This window comes from Dipodomys ordii, unplaced genomic scaffold (genome assembly GCF_000151885.1).
Source record: "Dipodomys ordii isolate 6190 unplaced genomic scaffold, Dord_2.0 Scaffold217, whole genome shotgun sequence".
NCBI lineage: Eukaryota > Metazoa > Chordata > Mammalia > Rodentia > Heteromyidae > Dipodomys > Dipodomys ordii.
In genome coordinates, this window is record NW_012267433.1 from 839,096 (window position 1) to 855,029 (window position 15,934).

A 15,934-nucleotide genomic window follows, 5' to 3' on the forward strand; every position below is an offset into this window, starting at 1 on the left:
GGCTTTTTTCTTTTTGCTTATGTGGTGCTGAGGAATCGAACCCAGGGCCTCAGTCATGCAAGGCAAGCTCTCTACCACTGAGCCACCTTCCCAGCCCCAGTCCGTGAGATTCTTATCTCTAATTAACTGCCAGAAAACTGGAAGTGGCACTGTGTCAAGTGGTAGAGCGCTAACCTTGAGCTGAAGAGCTGAGGCATAGTGCCCAGGCCCAGAGTTCAAGACTCACGACCAACAAAGAGGAGTGAGAGAGGTGTACTCAGTCTTCCTGTGTAGTAATGTTCCATTCTTACCTGTACAGAAACATGCTGAGGAGATCACCAAGTTGCGGAATGACTTTGAGAGGCAAGTTCGAGGTCAGTCTTCCCCTCCCCTCTCCCCTTTCCCCTTCACCTGTCTCCTCCTTTTTCCCCCCATCCTCTAACCCCCTCTCCTCCTTCCCCTCTGTCCTTTAGCTTTTTCACTCAACATGCTGGTACTGTACCACTTAACCCACAGATCCCCTTTGGGGTTTTTGTTGCTTAATTGGAGATAAGAGTCTCTCAGATTTGTCTGCCCAGGTAACTTTGAACCTTGATCCTCAGATATCAGCCTCCTGAGTATCTAAAGAATGTTTCAGGACAGCATCTTGGCCCTGAGGTCAATTCCCTGGATTGACAACCACAAAAATACTTAGAAACAAAAAAATAACCTGTAAACATGGCTCAGAACACTGGCTAGGGTCAGGAAAAAGGACATACATGCAAGGTTTGCCAAACTCCAGTGAAGGGAAGGTGCAGTTTTTCTGCTGATGATGACAGGTGATATATTTAGCACACAGTTCTTTTTGTTATTGACCAGTATAACTAACTGATCAATACCATACTCAGGTCCCCAGCACTGTCAGTTCATCTCAGTGCTACTAACCAAGGCCTGTGTGCTGAGCCAAACACAGATTACAGGGCTTGATACTAAACCAGATTGGCTTCTGACACTGGAGCCTTCTCTAGCCAGCAGCTATGGGGAAGAATATTCTTAAGAATGATGCTTCTCGCCGGGCGCTGGTGGCTCACACCTGTAATCCTAGCTACTCAGAAGGCTGAGATCTGAGGATCGCGGTTCAAAGCCAGCCCGGGCAGGAAAGACCTTGAGACTCCTATCTCCAATAAACCACCAGAAAACCGGAAGTGGCGCTGTAGCTCAAATGGTAGAGCACTCGCCTTGAGCTGAAGAGCTGAGGGACAGCGCCCAGGCCCGGAGTTCAAGCCCCACGACGGACAAAAAAAAAAAAAAAAAGAATGATGCTTCTCACAACATTGTAAAAGCACCGCCTGCTGTTAACTGCAGGTTTTAGAAAGGGGGCATGTGGGCTGTTTCTTCTTCTTTTTTTTTTTGTTGTTGTTGGAGGGCGGGGAGGAGGCATGTGGGGTTTTTTTCCTTGCTGGTACTGGGGCTTGAACTCAGGGCCTTTGTGCTCTTGTTTGCCTTTTTCACTCATAGATGGAACTCTACCACTTGAGCCATAGCTCCACTTCTGGCTTTTTGGTAGTTAAATAGAGATAAGATACTCACGGACTATCTTGCCTGGGCTCGCTTCAAACCAAGATCCTCAGCTCTCAGCCTTCTTAATAGCTAAGATTATGATTCATTATTGTTCATCTTTATTTATTTTAAATTTCATTTACTTCACAGTATTTTTCCCTCCTTGGGTGGTATTGGGGTTTGAATTCAAGAGTTCCACATTTGGTAGGCCAGTTGCTTTAATACTTGGGACGTGTCCACAACCCTTCTTTGCTTTAGTTATTTTTTAGGTAGGGTCTCATATTTTTTGCCTGGGGTGGGCCCCAGATAGTGTTTTCATTCTGTGGCCTTCTTCCTACCTTGGATCACAGATATACACTACCCCACCTAGCTCATTGATGGAGAGGAGATCTTGAAAACATTTTTTCCCAGTTTGGCCCTTAACCAAGATCCTACCCAGCCCTGCCTCCTGGGTAGCTGGTCCTTTTCCAAGCTGGTATGTGTGCTTTTGCCTTTCAGAAATTGAGGCCAAGTATGATAAGAAGATGAAAATGCTGAGAGATGAGCTTGACTTACGGAGAAAGACTGAAATCCATGAAGTGGAGGAGAGGAAGAATGGCCAGATCAATACCCTGATGCACCGTCATGAGGAGGCCTTCACTGACATCAAGAACTACTACAATGACATCACACTCAACAACCTGGCCCTCATCAACTCCCTCAAGGTTCTGACATGGGCCAGGAGACCTGCTCTGCCTGTCCAAAAATGTCAACAGAACCTAGAGATGCAGTCAAAGCCCTTGTTCCTGCCAGACCCAATTCTCTTTTCTATAGAAATAATGTCCATTGCTCCTCTACTATTATTGAAATTCATAAACAGCCATGTTTTCCTAACTGTAATTTAGTGAAGGAGATATCAGTGTTAAAGGCATTCTGGTGTGTGCATACTTGGGCAGAACCATAGTGGACAACGTATGATAGCTATACCTGTAATTGATCCCAATCAAGGTGTTCCACTACCTGTGCTGAAGAGGGGGGAAGATGTGACATAAGGGGCATTCTGACCTGGGCACACACACACACTACGTTATGGCCACAGTGTATCCAGAGTAGGCAGTTGTCAGCAGGCCTCAATGCTGACGGTGGCAGGGTTTCCTGCAGGGGAGGATAGCTCTTGATACAGTCTTGAACAGAGTGTAACCTCTCACTTTGTATGGGAGGTTACGTTCCTAGAAAATTCAGAATGAGTTAAGACTACAAAAACACTGTTGGATGTAAGAAATGTGAGGCGAGTGAGAGTGTCCAATATGAGCTCAAGGCTTTAGTAGGGGATAGACCTGCCAGGCTATTCCAAGCAGGAATGGAAGCAGCAGCCAAGGACAGGTGTAGGCTGATTTAAACAGAATTTTAGGGGGCAGTCAGGTGGGTCACATGGGTTGCATCACGTAGACTGTGGGGATTCGGGGGTAGGGTCAGTTCTGAGAAGAGGTGTTATGAAGGTGTTAAGTGGACTACAGGAATTGGGGGGTAAGTCACATTCTACGAGAGTGTAAGGAGGCTTGTAACTGGGATGGGAATTTGTACGTCACGCCAGGAAAACAATATACAACATCAGGGAAATAGAAATTTAACAGATTTTTGTAAGCAGACACAGGGCAGGCTCTCCTTTGAGGCAAGTTGACTCTGAGACCTTAGATCAGCTAAGTTCCTGTGGCTTGTGCCTGTAATCTAAACTACCCTGGAGGCTGAGATATGAGGATCATATCTGGTCAGGAAACTCTGTAAAACAACTCCGATTAAGCACCCAAAAAAGCTAAAAGTAGTACTATTTTTCAAGCGGTAGCATACTAGCCTTGAGCAAAAAAGCCCAAGGATGGCACCAGGCCATGAGTTCACGCCCTGAACTGGTACATACACATACACACACACACACACACAATACTGTCTATATGTAAAATCTGCAGCATACTTTGCTGGCAGAATCCATTTGTGGTGAGATGGGTACCCAGGATATGCCCTCAGGCTGAGCCTCTGCTACACTTGCACTGTTATGGCAGGAGCAAATGGAGGATATGCGGAAGAAGGAAGAACACCTAGAGAGGGAGATGGCGGAGGTGTCTTTGCAGAACAGGCGTCTGTTAGAGCCTCTCCAGAAGGCACGAGAGGAAATGAGCGAGATGCAGAGGAAGCTTGCGAACTACGAAAGGGACAAACACATTCTGGTTGTGAGTTCCCTGCTAAATTCCTCTCTGTAACATACCTCTTGGGCTCATGAAAAAAAAGGCTCTGAATGCGCATGGTGCATCCCTTAAGAAAGGGAGAGGGAGATCTGGGAATCTGGACCCTCTCCTTTGTTTTTCTGGGGCTGTAAATTCTGTAGGGGGAGACAAGGCCCTAGTCTTCAATGTATTCATACACTTCAGTGCAGCTGTAGAGGCCGCACTGTAGAGGCCGCACTAGAGTCCCTGGTACCTTTCCTAGGCTTTGTTCCTAGAATCTGGCCTTGTTACATGGGTGTGTGGAGTCCTGAGTTCTTTTTGACTCTTACTCCCTATTTTCTTGCAGTGTACAAAAGCACGTTTGAAGGTTTCTGAGAAGGATCTGAAAGACCTGCAGTGGGAGCATGAGGTGCTGGAGCAGAGGTTCATTAAGGTGATCATTATGGATATGTTGTAGACACTTTGTCTCCAGGTTTGGGAGCCACAGGGCCACCTTGCTCTTCACTCCTTGCACCATTTTTTTTTTCTTTTCCTTTTTTAAAGAGACAAGGTCTCACTGTTGCCCAGCCTGGTCTTGAAGTTTTGGGCCCAAGCCAACCCAACCTGTCCACTCAGCTCCCTGAGTAGTTGAGAGTGCAAGTACACATGCATACCACTGTGTGTGTGTGTCTGTGTGTGTGTCTGTGTGTGTGTTCTGTCTGCCTGTCCTATGGCTTGAACTCAGGGCCTGGGCTCTGTCCTTGATCTTTTTTGCTGAAGGCTAGTGCCCTACCACTTGATCCACAGCTTCACTTCTGACTTTTTGGTGGTTAATTGGAGATGTGAGTTTACAAACTTTCCTGCCACAGCTACCTTGGAACCATGATCCTTAGATCTCAGTCTCCTGAGTAGCTAGGATCACAAACATGAGGCACCGGCATCGGCTTACTTCTAGCTTTTTTGAGTAGTTTATTATAGATAAGGGTTTCACCGAATTTCCTGCCCGGACTATCTTTGAACTGTGATCCTCAGATATCATCCCCCTGAATAGTTAGGATTACAGGTGTGAGCCACCGGTGCCTAGCCTCTCTGTCATTTTTAAGGCCAATGTTAGTGGAATGAGGAAAGCAGAGATGTGCCTGGGTTGCAGTGTATGTTATCTGCTATATTTCCTCCCACTTGAATATGCTTGAGATACAGTGTCTGACTTGACCCAGGGATTCATATTTGCTAATAAAATCTGGAGACCAAAAGGCACTGGCATTCTACATGTCAGCTGGCAGAGAAATAGATATAAGAAAATCTGTCACAGGGCTGGGAAGGTGGCTCAGTGGTAGAGCGCTTGCCTTGCATGCCTGAGGCCCTGGGTTCAATTCCTTAGCTCCACATAAACAAAAAGAAAAAAAGCCGGAAGTGGCCCTGTGGCTCAAGTGGTAGAGCGCTAGCCTTGAGCTGAAGAGCTGAGGGACAGTGTCCAGGCCCAGAGTTCAGGCCCCACGACCGGGCCCCCCCCCCCAAAAAAAAAAAAAGTCTGTCAAACTGTGCAATACTTGGAGAGGACACAGATAATCTGTTCACTGCCTTGGGAAGGTGGTATATGTATGCTGCCATGTGAAAAGCTGCAGTGTGTATGGGTGTGGTCAGGTTCCCTTGTGATCTCAGATACTCAGGAAGCAGAGATTGAGAGGTTTTAAGTTTGAGGCCAGTAAGAAAAAAGTCAGCAAGACCCCATTTTAACAAATAAAGTGGGTATGGTATGTGCCACATAATCTCAGCCGCACAGAGGGGTAGTTAGGATTGCAATTCTGAGGCTAGCACTAGGGAAAAAAATTGCAACTTTATTTTAAAAAATAACTAAAGCAGGGCTAGGAAGTTGGCTCAGTGGTAGAGTGCTTGCCTTGCATGCATGAGGCCCTGGGTTCGATTCCTCAGCACCACATATGCAGAAAAGGCCAGAAGTAGTGTTGTGGCTCAAGTGGTAGAGCGTTAGCCTTGAGCAAAAACCCTACAACTGACAAAAAAATAAAAATAAATAACTAAAGCCAAAAAAGGTTGAGGATATGGCTCAAGTGGTAGAGCTTCTGCCTAGCAGGCATGAGGCCCTGAGTTCAAGCCCAAATACTCCAAAGTGGCAGGGAAGGGGAAGGCTTCTGTGTTGTAGCACAAATCCATTTCCTTCCTAACAGTATTATATGTTTCTTTTTTTGTGTGGAGAATATTATGGAAAGAGACAGACCAACAGTGATGTTGACGTCTGGGAACTGGGTTTAAAGCGTGTTTACTTTTTACTGGAAAGTTCTCTAATTTTTTTGTTAATTTTTAGCAAGGAATTACTTTTGTTTAACAGCATTGAAGTAGGGAGAAATAAGAAAGGAGAGATAAATGTTTCCTGCTCCTCATGCAGGCAATAGTAGTTTAAAAGACTCTCTGATTTTTGTTTTTTGGTTTTTTTTGGTCATGGGGCTTAAACTATGGGCCTGGGCCCTGTCCCTCAGCTCTTTAACTCGAGGCTAGCACTCTACCACTTAAGTCACAGCACCACTTCTGGCTTTTTCTGCTTATGTGGTGCTGAGGAATCGAACCCAGGGCTTCATGCATGCAAGGCAAGCACTCTACCACTGAGCCACCTTCCCAGCCCCAATTTTTTTAAAAAAAATTACACAGTATTAGATAAAGGGGTAGGAAATGGGAAAGGACTGCCTTACTCCGGTTGACAGACAGTTGCTTGAAGGTTTGATGTAGAGAAACATGGCTCATGCTAACTGTGTGTAGGATACTCCACAGGCCCTCTTGCAAACCCTGCCTGCTGGCTGTGCAATACACTGGCTCCCATAGGAAAATGATTGGGGTTGCTTCTTGTCTGTACCCATAGCTCTAACTGGGGCAAGGCTGGCTGTGACCTACCTGTGGAGCAGCTCTCTGAGTGGGACTCTCCAGTTCTTTTTTTTTTTTTTGGTCAGCAATGGGGCTTGAACTCTGGGCCTGGGTGCTGTCCCTCAGCTCTTCAGCTCAAGGCTAGCACTCTACCACTTGAGCCACAGAGCTACTTCCGGTTTTGAGTGGTTAATTGGAGATGAGTCTCATGGATTTTCCTGCCCAGGCTGGCTTTGGACCTCGATCCTCAGATCTCATCCTCCTGAGTAGGATTACAGGCATGAGCCACCGGCACCTGGCTCTCCAGTTCTTATTGGTGTACTCCACTGCTTCCTGAGAGAACTCATACTAATGTTTCATTCATGCCTTTCGCTGTGTAGACAGCTGCCCACCGTCAGTTCTTTGCACAAAGGGTAGATTGCATGTAGTGTGAGACAGGCCGGCACAGAGGTCCCTGTGCATGGCACGCGGACCTGTAAGTTATGGGTGTGGCACTAGTGTGACACTAGCGTAATTCTGTAGAGCCAGGGGTTCCAGCAGGATTGGGAAGCGTCTTATCCCCAGTGAGATGGCTCCAGGGAAGGGGCCTGGCCACCTACCCCAGCATCATCCCCACAGGTACAGCAGGAGAGGGATGAGCTCTACCGGAAGTTCACTGCCGCCATTCAGGAAGTGCAGCAGAAGACAGGCTTCAAGAATCTGGTGCTGGAGCGCAAGTTGCTGGCACTGAATGTTGCTGTAGAGAAGAAGGAAGTGCAGTTCAATGAATTGCTGGCAGCCTCCAACCTGGACCCTGCAGCCTTGAGTCTTGTATCTCGCAAGCTGGAGGTAAGTCCCAAAAGGATCCCTAGAAGGTGCCTATACTTCTGCCCCAGCATATGGCCTCAATACTTGTGGTGGTACCCTAACTACTGGGTTGTGCCGCCTCGAATGGACAGAGAGAGGCTTCCTGACTGTGGCAGGTTTCTCATGGATTTTCCTGCATCTCTCCTGAGTGCCCCCCCCCCCCGCCCGGTCCCTTAATCGCATGGTAGGAGTTTATTCTCATGGATTTTCCTGCATCTCTCCTGAGTGCCCTCCCCCCCCCCCCGCCCCCGTCCCTTAATTGCATGGTAGTTTAGAACTTCTGACCCTTGCCATTCCAGGTTCGCAGAGTAGCTTATCATCATGTGTCAGGTGCTAATTGCTTAGTTTCCTGAGGATGGCCTGGGAGTGGACACTCTGCTTTCAGCTCTGTGGTGCCTGAGTTCCTCTGTCACTTGAGACAGATCCAAATGCAGTCCTGAGAGATGGCTGCAGTTCTGGGAGGCATCCTCGACAGTCTAGTTTGGCTCATCGGGTAAGGAAAGTGTAGCTCTATAACCTTTATGAGTACCAGGGATTGAGGACAGGCACATAGCATTCACTATTTGGGTAGCAATGTTCTTCTGGGACTTTCCTGGGCACAGAATGGAGGCCCTAGTAAATAAAATATATGTGGCTTTGGCTTTTATGGGAGGCTGGGGAGACTGAATATTCGTAGTCACCTACAGGAGGCCACAGCCTCCAGCAGAACTTCGCCTGTTATTTGCTGGTCAGGCTTCTGGCACTGGTTGATGTTCCTTTCCTCCTGGGTTTGGGGTAGGGGTGGGGGATGCTACAAGATGAAGGGAATCCTAGCAAGCTAGAATAACTGGCTGGCTCTCAGGCTCATGGTTGGCCTCAAGTAGTCCAAGTGTAGATTCCTGGGGGACCCTTAGAGGCACACAGGGCGTCATGTTGGTAGACATGGCTTGTTACTTCTGAGTTGAAAACAGCTGGTCCTGATACCACCAACAGGCTAGTCAGGTAAGGCCAGCCTGTTGCAAGGGTTGGTCCTTCCAGAGCATGAGGTTGCCATCACTTGGTGCATCTGCTGTGTTGTAATAGAGAGGTACATGTGTAGCAGTAGTCTTGAACTTTCCTCTGTCTGTGGATGTGTTTTTATCTTCAAGCACCACAGGTGGCGTTTGTAAGGTGTTTCAACATACAGCTAAGCTGAACACAAATGCCATCTGCTTACCACAAATTCAAGGCTCTAAGGGTTAACCTTGAGTCAAGTTGCCTAGTCTCCACGGAAAGCACTCTGGTCCCATTTGCTTCTCTGCATGTCCACCATCCTGACCTGAAGCCTGCAGCGTTAGGCATAGTGGGAAGACCTTGGTGAGTGTCCTTGGAAGCACTCAGGTGTTAGAGGATGCCGACTGAGACCCTTCATTTGATGCAAGTACAGAAGTCTGTCAGCAGCACCCATGTGTGTAATGTTAATCTGAAACCACAGAAGATTCTGGACATGGGTGACTGGGTCAAAGAGAGTCTGCTCTGTGTCAGAGAGGGAACAAAGGGCTAGAGAGGGAGCAGGTAGGCTGGTTCAGCGTTAGAGCAGAAGGTGCCGGAGCTGTCAAGAGTCTGAACAGGACTCACTCCTGATGGAGGAGGAAAAGGAGGGCCCATGCTTTTGGCTGAGGAGACTGTTCACTTACCAAAGCAAAGCAGTAGGTCCTGCACTGTGGAGTTGGTGCTTGGGAGATCCAGGTTAGACCTGGGGTCTCAGGCCTCTGGTAGGGAACACACCGGGGTGGGGGGTTGCAGGGGGAGGGCTTGTTGATGCTGGCGGCAGTGTAGCCCTGGGATTGGAGGCCTACCTCTGTCTAGAATCTTCCTAGCCCAGGAAGGGTGGGATGGCTCCAGCTGGGGGCTTAGAACTTTAAGAATCCATGAGTGGTTTCCAGTGACCAGTCTTTTTTTCTTTCTTTTTGTCTTTTTTTTTTTTGGGTCCGGTCGTGGGGCCTGAACTCTGGGCGTGGGTGCTGTCCCTAAGCTCTTCAGCTCAAGGCTAGCACCCTACCACTTGAGCCACAGTGCCACTTCCAGCTTTTTTTTTTTTTTTTTGCATTTTGCTTATGTGATGTTGAGGAATCGAACCCAGGGCCTCATGCATGCAAGGCAAGCGCTCTACCACTGAGCCACCTTCCCAGCCCTTTTTGTCTTTTTTGGGGGGGGTGGAATTGGGGGGGTCCTGGTACTTGATCAGGGCCTTAAATTCTTGCTTGACTTTTCTTATGGCTGGCATGCTAACAATTGATTCATATCTCTACTTCCAGCTTTTTGCTAGTTAATTGGAGATAGTGTCTCATGGACTTTTCTGCCTGCTAGGGCTGGCTTTGAATTTTGATCCTCAGATCTCTGCTTCCTGAGTAGCTAGGATTTATAGGTGTGATTCACTGGCCCTGGCACCACTGACTAGTCTTCGCACTGCTAGAGCTGTGCTGCCTGTCTTTTCTAACTGCATCTTTGTTGTTTCCACTGTGGACCATCTCTATGCAGATGCAGGCAGTACCAGAATGGCTCATGCCTAGGTCACTTTTCTCCATGCTGACACTCCATACTGGAGTCAAGCCAGGCCGTCACTCCCCTTGCCTTCAGGACCATTGAGGGAGCCCCTAACCATCATTGATCCTGTCTTCTTTGGCAGGGAATGAGTCTCAAAGTCACCCTTGCCTCTTTCCTCAGGATGTTCTGGAATCAAAGAACACCACCATCAAGGACCTACAGTATGAGCTGGCCCGAGTCTGCAAGGTATGAATGTGGCTCCTGTATACTCCCTCTGATCTTGCACCTGATTTTGGCCTGGTGACATCTAAAAGCAGGCTCTGAGGACTCCCCCTGTTTCCACTGGCTGTATACTTTATGAGGCAGGTGTGACTGTTCTCATGTCAGTTGGCAGACATAGCCCAAGGTCATCTGCACCTGCATAAGGTCACTCGGCCTGGTGTGAAGGCTGGGGCACAGGTGCCTTGCAGGATAGGCATGCATGAGGCATGCTTGTGGCTCTGCCCCTGTGTGTTCCTGTCTGCTGCTCCCTTACCCCACTGTATTGACTTGGCCACTTGGAGCAGTTGGAGGGCCTCCTCTCCCCTAGATTAACTCCACTGTCTTCAGCCTAGGGCAGTCAGGGCACTACCCTTTTTTGATTCTGTTGCAAATTTAATGAAAACCGTATCCTCCTGCTTTATGCACTCAAAGCAGACTTGCGCTCTGCACTAAGTGTACCTCAGTTGGCTGCTTTGTGTGTGTGGGGGGGGTGCGTGTATGGGGGTGGGGGAGAGGAGAGAGAGAGAGAGAGAGATAGTAATAACGTTTGAATTCAGGAACTCTACTGTCCTAGCAGGTGTATCATTCGAGCCATACCTCCAGCCCAGCATTTTGCTGCTTAATTGGAGATAGAGTCTTGAGGATGTTTCTACCTAGGCTGGCTTAGAACCTCAGTCTTCCAGATATCAGCATTCTGGTAGCAAGGGTTACGGGCATGAGGCACATTTGCCCAGTCTCAATGCCATTCTGTCGGGGCATGGAGGGATACTGACCATTGAGAAATGTTAGCAAGAGGCTAGGACCCAACTATGCTACATTTTTTTTTTTTTTTTTGGTCGGTCATGGGGCTTGAACTCTGGGCCTGGGTGCTGTCCCTCATCTCTTCAGCTCAAGGCTAGCGCTCTACCACTTGAGCCACAGCGCCACTTCTGGTTTTCTAGTGGTTTATTGGAGATATGAGTCTCATGGTCTTTCCTGCCCGAGTTGGCTTTGAAGCTTGATCCTCAGATCTCAGCCTCCTGAGTAGCTAGGATTACAGGCGTGAGCCACCAGCGCTCGGCCAATTTTTTTTAATACTGGAATTTGATCTTAGGACCTCTCACGGCCAACAGGTCGGCTGAGTAGGTGGCCCCTCTGCCTCTCTCCATGTTGTTAGTTTCATGTAAAGGTGTGAGCAGTGGGTCTGGCATAGTAAGCCATTGACTGCCTGCCTGCCTTCCTTCCCTCCCTCCCTCCCTCCCCCCCTTCTTTCCTCCCTCCCTCCCTCCCTGTCTCTTTCCCTCCTTCTCCCTCCCTTCCTCCTCCCCCCTCCCCCTTCCTCCCTTGCTAACTTAACCCTTCCTTTCTTCTTTCCTTTTTCTCTCATGGTACTAGGATGTGAACTTGGGGCTTTGTACTTGCTAACCATGCTCTCTACAACTTCAGCCACAGACACCTAGCCTAGCCCTTTTTGCCTTTTTTTTTTTTTTTTTTAAATAAGGTCTTGGGTTTATGCTCAGGCCTGCCTGGACTAAACCCTAACCCTCTTGTTTATACTTCCTGTATGGGTGGATTAATAGGCACAAACTGCTACACTCAGCTTTTATTGGTTGAGATGTTTTTGTTCTTTTTGAATTTTTTGTCCAGGTTGACTTAAACCACAATGCTTTTAATCTCTGCCTCCCAGAAAGCCAGGATTATAGGCAGGAGCCACTGTGCCTGGCCTGTTAGCTTTATTATTGATGTGTCATGACAGCTCTACCCTTCATGTCCCTCTATGAGGCTACCTCATGTTTGCCATGATGCCCAGGTCCAGGCAGACTCATCTGCCTCTCTGACCCTGCCCTGTCCCCACAGGCCCACAACGACCTGTTGCGCACGTACGAGGCAAAGCTGCTGGCCTTTGGGATCCCACTGGACAATTTGGGTTTCAAGCCCCTGGAGACAGCTGTCGTCGGGCAGATCCTAGGCCAGGGCCCTGCAGGACTTGTGGGCGCCCCGACATAGCACCGTCCCCGCCCCCATCCACGGAGCCGGTTCCACTCTCTACCACCAAGAGAAAGGTTTTATCTTGTTGACTTCATCGTCAGCAAATGAAGGTGTTCCACATTTCACTTGTGTCTCTTGCCTGTGTCTGTGGGGGGAGCCACTTGCATGGCCTTTGCCAAGAGGTTCTTGGTCTGCCTCCGTTCTTGGTATGTGTCCAGTCGGTCCTACTCCAGTCCCAGTAAAGAGAGCAGGTTTGCATGTGTCAGTACTGATTTATTTGGCATTTGAGTGATAGCTGCCCACTGGAAAACAACAGGGCAGCCAGAACCTCACCCAGGAGAGTGGTGACTCAAGGGCCTTTAATGAGCAAAAAGCCCAGTCAGAACGGTACAGCTGTCTGTCCTTAGGCTAGGCTCTATCTGGCTCCCTTGGTAGGTGGTATAGGACCATGGACTCAGCAGCAGAGACACATCGAACTTCTGGGTCTCCAGAAAAACACCTGAGAAACACAGAGAAGATACCAGAAGATAGCAAGGTACTGCAGTGAATGGATTTTCTGTCTCAGCAGTCCCTCGAGGAATTCATCAGTCTAGGCTGTATGATGTGTTCTCTGTGGCCTGATGGGGCCTGTGTAACCCTAGCCATGCCTCCTGCCCCACCTTGGATCCCTCTTAGCTGAAGAGAGTCTCCTGTTGTGTGTTTACTTCCTTTTCAAGTGCTGTGAGGAGAAAATGTGGACAGTCCAGGATCTTTGGTGAGTGTTTTCTCTATGTGTACAGCCTAGTGAAAGATGTGCTGGGTGGACCCACAACAGAACTTGCTTTGGCCAACCTAGGCTCCCAGTCAGGGCCTGGAGAGGGGGGGGAATACAGGGAGAAGTACAGCCTGCCTCTCTGCTATGCTTGGGTAGGTTAACCTGTCATAACGGCCTTTAGTGGGGCCTCTACTCACTGCTCTGAGTGTGCCCTGAGCCTTCAGCCATGCCCAGTGAGTGGTGGTGCCCAGTGGGTTGAGGGGATGAATGTAGAACAGTGTACTCTACCTAGCTGATATTTGGACCCAGCACAACTAGCTCTGGTAGTTGCAGTCCGCAGCCTTACCTCTGGATCAGCGCCAAGTGCGTTCAGTCATGGCACACACATAACATACGGGTTGGAGGGGATGGTATTTGTGGAAAACATTTACTTTTCAGTACATGTGTCTTACACACATTTTTCTGAGCTGTTTTGTTTGGTTTTTCTGAATGAAATTGGGATTGTATTACAGGGCCTCCCACAAGCTAGGCAAGCATCTTAACCCAAAACCACACCCCCTTTAACTCCCACTAAGCCAATCAGTGTCAAGGTCAAGCACTATGTCAGCTATCTAACCAGGAGCTACTACGGGAGGCAGAAGGCAGGATCTTCCCAGCTGCTAGTGGTACTAGGGATTCTCCCCAGCTGCAGAGAGGTTCCTACCTGTGTTGCACAGTGACTTCCACGGACAGCGGATGCTGTGAGGAGAAAATACGGAGATCACAGAAGGTAGGAACAGGGACTGTTCACTCAGGGTGTGTGGCCCAATGTAGTGTATCCTGTGTGGGCCCCAACAGAACTTGCTTTTGTGAACTCAGCCCCAACCCAGACCTCCTGGCACATCTGTGAGTTGAGTCTGCACAGACCTTTAGGCTGTGTTGGGTGAGGAGTGTGAGGGGTGTGTAGAGAAGGGCTTGTTAACTTTGGCAGGACAAAACATCCTTTGGAGGGGCTGGGAAGGTGGCTGAGTGGTAGAGCGCTTGCCTTGCATGCTCGAGGCCCTGGGTTCGATTCCTCAGCACCACATAAGCAAAAAGAAAAAAGCCGGAAGTGGCACTGTGGCTCAAGTGGTAGAGCGCTAGCCTTGAGCTGAAGAGCTGAGGGACAGCGCCCAGGCCCAGAGTTGAGGCTCTGCGACTGGACCCCAAAAAACAACAACAACAACAAAAACATCCTTTGGAGATCCTAGGCTTGAACCTGGTCCTGTGGTCTTGGCTCCAAGTCTACACAACGTTTTCAGCCACATTTTAAGCCAGGTTCTGACCGGGGCATGGGGGTGTTGTGGGTGAGGAGCTTGGTGAAGTGTGGTCTGGCTCTCGCTGCTTGTTAATTTGCCCTTCCTGAAGTGGCCTTGGTGAGTTTAAGCCCCAAACCAGGCCTCTGGCCCCAGCTCTGAGTCTGTGCCCAGCTTTGAGCTGAGCTTTCAGTCTTGGCTGGGCCGGGCAAGGGGATGGAATGGCTGAGGAACTGTGTGGAGAACTGGTGCTTACTTCTCCACTCTTGGTAAGTTTTGCTCTGCCTGAAGTGGTTTTGGTGAGTTAGGACCCAAAGTAGGCCTCTGGCCCCAGCTCCCACTTGTGCACTTGCTCCAAGTGTGCATCTGCTCAGAGTCTGCACTGACCATTCAAGCTGTGTGTTCAGTCCTGGTAGGCCTTGGTCAGGTCATGGGGGTGAGGTGGCTGCGGAACTGTTGGGAGAATGAGGGTCTACTTCACCCTGCTTGCTCTGCCTGAAGTGATTTCTATGAGTGGCTTGTAGTACCAGGTCTTAGTCCAGGCCAGCTCTGGGTCTGGACATCCTCCATGTCTGGGCCAGCCTTGAGTCTGGGCCTGCTTGGAGCATGAACCAGCTGTGAGTGTAGGTCAGCTCTGAATCTGCACCTGGTCTGAGTCTGCTTTAGCTCCAGGTGTGTGCCTCCTCCAAGTACAGGCCAGCTTGGTGTGTAAGCCTGCCCCCCAGCTGGACCAGCTTCTAGTCTGGGCCTCTCCCAAGTCCTAGCCAGCTGTGAGGACAATAAGTCTTCACCAGCTTCGAGACCAGGCCTGTTCTGAGTTTGCGCCTGCTCCAAATCTGCACCTGCTCCAAGTTCTGCCCAGTTCCTAATCTGGGCCTACCCCCAGTCTATTCACAGCCTTCGGCTGTGCTTTCTCACATCCCTAACAGGGCATGGGGAATGGTGGTTGGGAAGATTGTGTGAGAGGTTCATTTCCCAGTATCTAGGTTTTATCCACATTTTGCTAGGTATATCAAGGTATTTCCTTTAGATTTTGGAGTGTGCATATGGTATCGTGTTCCAAGGCCTCCCTCTAGTTAGGCAGGTACCTTTATGCTGAGCCATGTCCCCTGTTCATCTCAATAAGCCATTACAGCCTCAGGCCTTGCCCAAGATCTGTCATATTAGGAGCTGCCTGGGGAGGCCAGAAAGATATTTAGTGGGGTTTCATTTTTTATTTTTTCTGTCAGCCATACTCCAGATCCCACTCAGTAGAGTAGAGGCCAAAGATGCAGAGCCTTTGTTCTACAGAGACTTCCTTTGACTTTAGGTGCTGTGATGAGAAAATTTGGTGAGTCTGGAAGCTTGGAATCCTGAATCAGGATCTAGGTGTATGGCCCAGTGTTGGACATGCTGGGTGGACCCCAATGGAACTGTACCCCAAACCATCTCTTGAATAGGGCATGGGGAGGAGGGTGCAAGGGGGTGAGTGGAAAATGATTTAGTTTTTGCCCGGTGCTGGTGACTCAGGTCTGTAATCCTAGCTCTTCAGGAAGCTGAGATCTGAGCATTGCAGTTTGAAGCCAGTCCAGGCAGGCAAGTCCTTGAGAGTCTTTATTTCCAGTTAATCACCAATGCTGTAAGTAGAGCTGAGGCTCAAGTGGTAGCATGCTAGCCTTGAACAGAAAAAGTTCAGGGACAGCACCCAGGCCTTGAGGTCAAGCCTCAGGACCAGCAGAAAGAAAAAGTTCAGGGACAGCACCCAGGCCTTGAGGTCA

General features: G+C 49.1%; 1 protein-coding gene across 2 annotated transcripts in view; it reads left to right on the forward strand.

Moving 5' to 3' along the window:
* The window catches only part of Gas8 (growth arrest-specific 8), a 20,518-nt gene extending 8,244 nt beyond the window's left edge, over nucleotides 1–12,274 (forward strand). For both annotated transcript variants that reach the window (XM_013035649.1, XM_013035650.1), the window contains 7 exons: nucleotides 299–353; nucleotides 2,017–2,222; nucleotides 3,555–3,722; nucleotides 4,063–4,149; nucleotides 7,188–7,397; nucleotides 10,101–10,166; nucleotides 12,018–12,274. In XM_013035649.1, the coding sequence (XP_012891103.1) occupies nucleotides 299–353; nucleotides 2,017–2,222; nucleotides 3,555–3,722; nucleotides 4,063–4,149; nucleotides 7,188–7,397; nucleotides 10,101–10,166; nucleotides 12,018–12,167 (942 nt within the window). In that variant the 3' untranslated portion in view covers nucleotides 12,168–12,274. The remainder of the gene's footprint in view (nucleotides 1–298; nucleotides 354–2,016; nucleotides 2,223–3,554; nucleotides 3,723–4,062; nucleotides 4,150–7,187; nucleotides 7,398–10,100; nucleotides 10,167–12,017) is intronic.
* The last annotated feature ends 3,660 nt before the right edge of the window (nucleotides 12,275–15,934 follow it).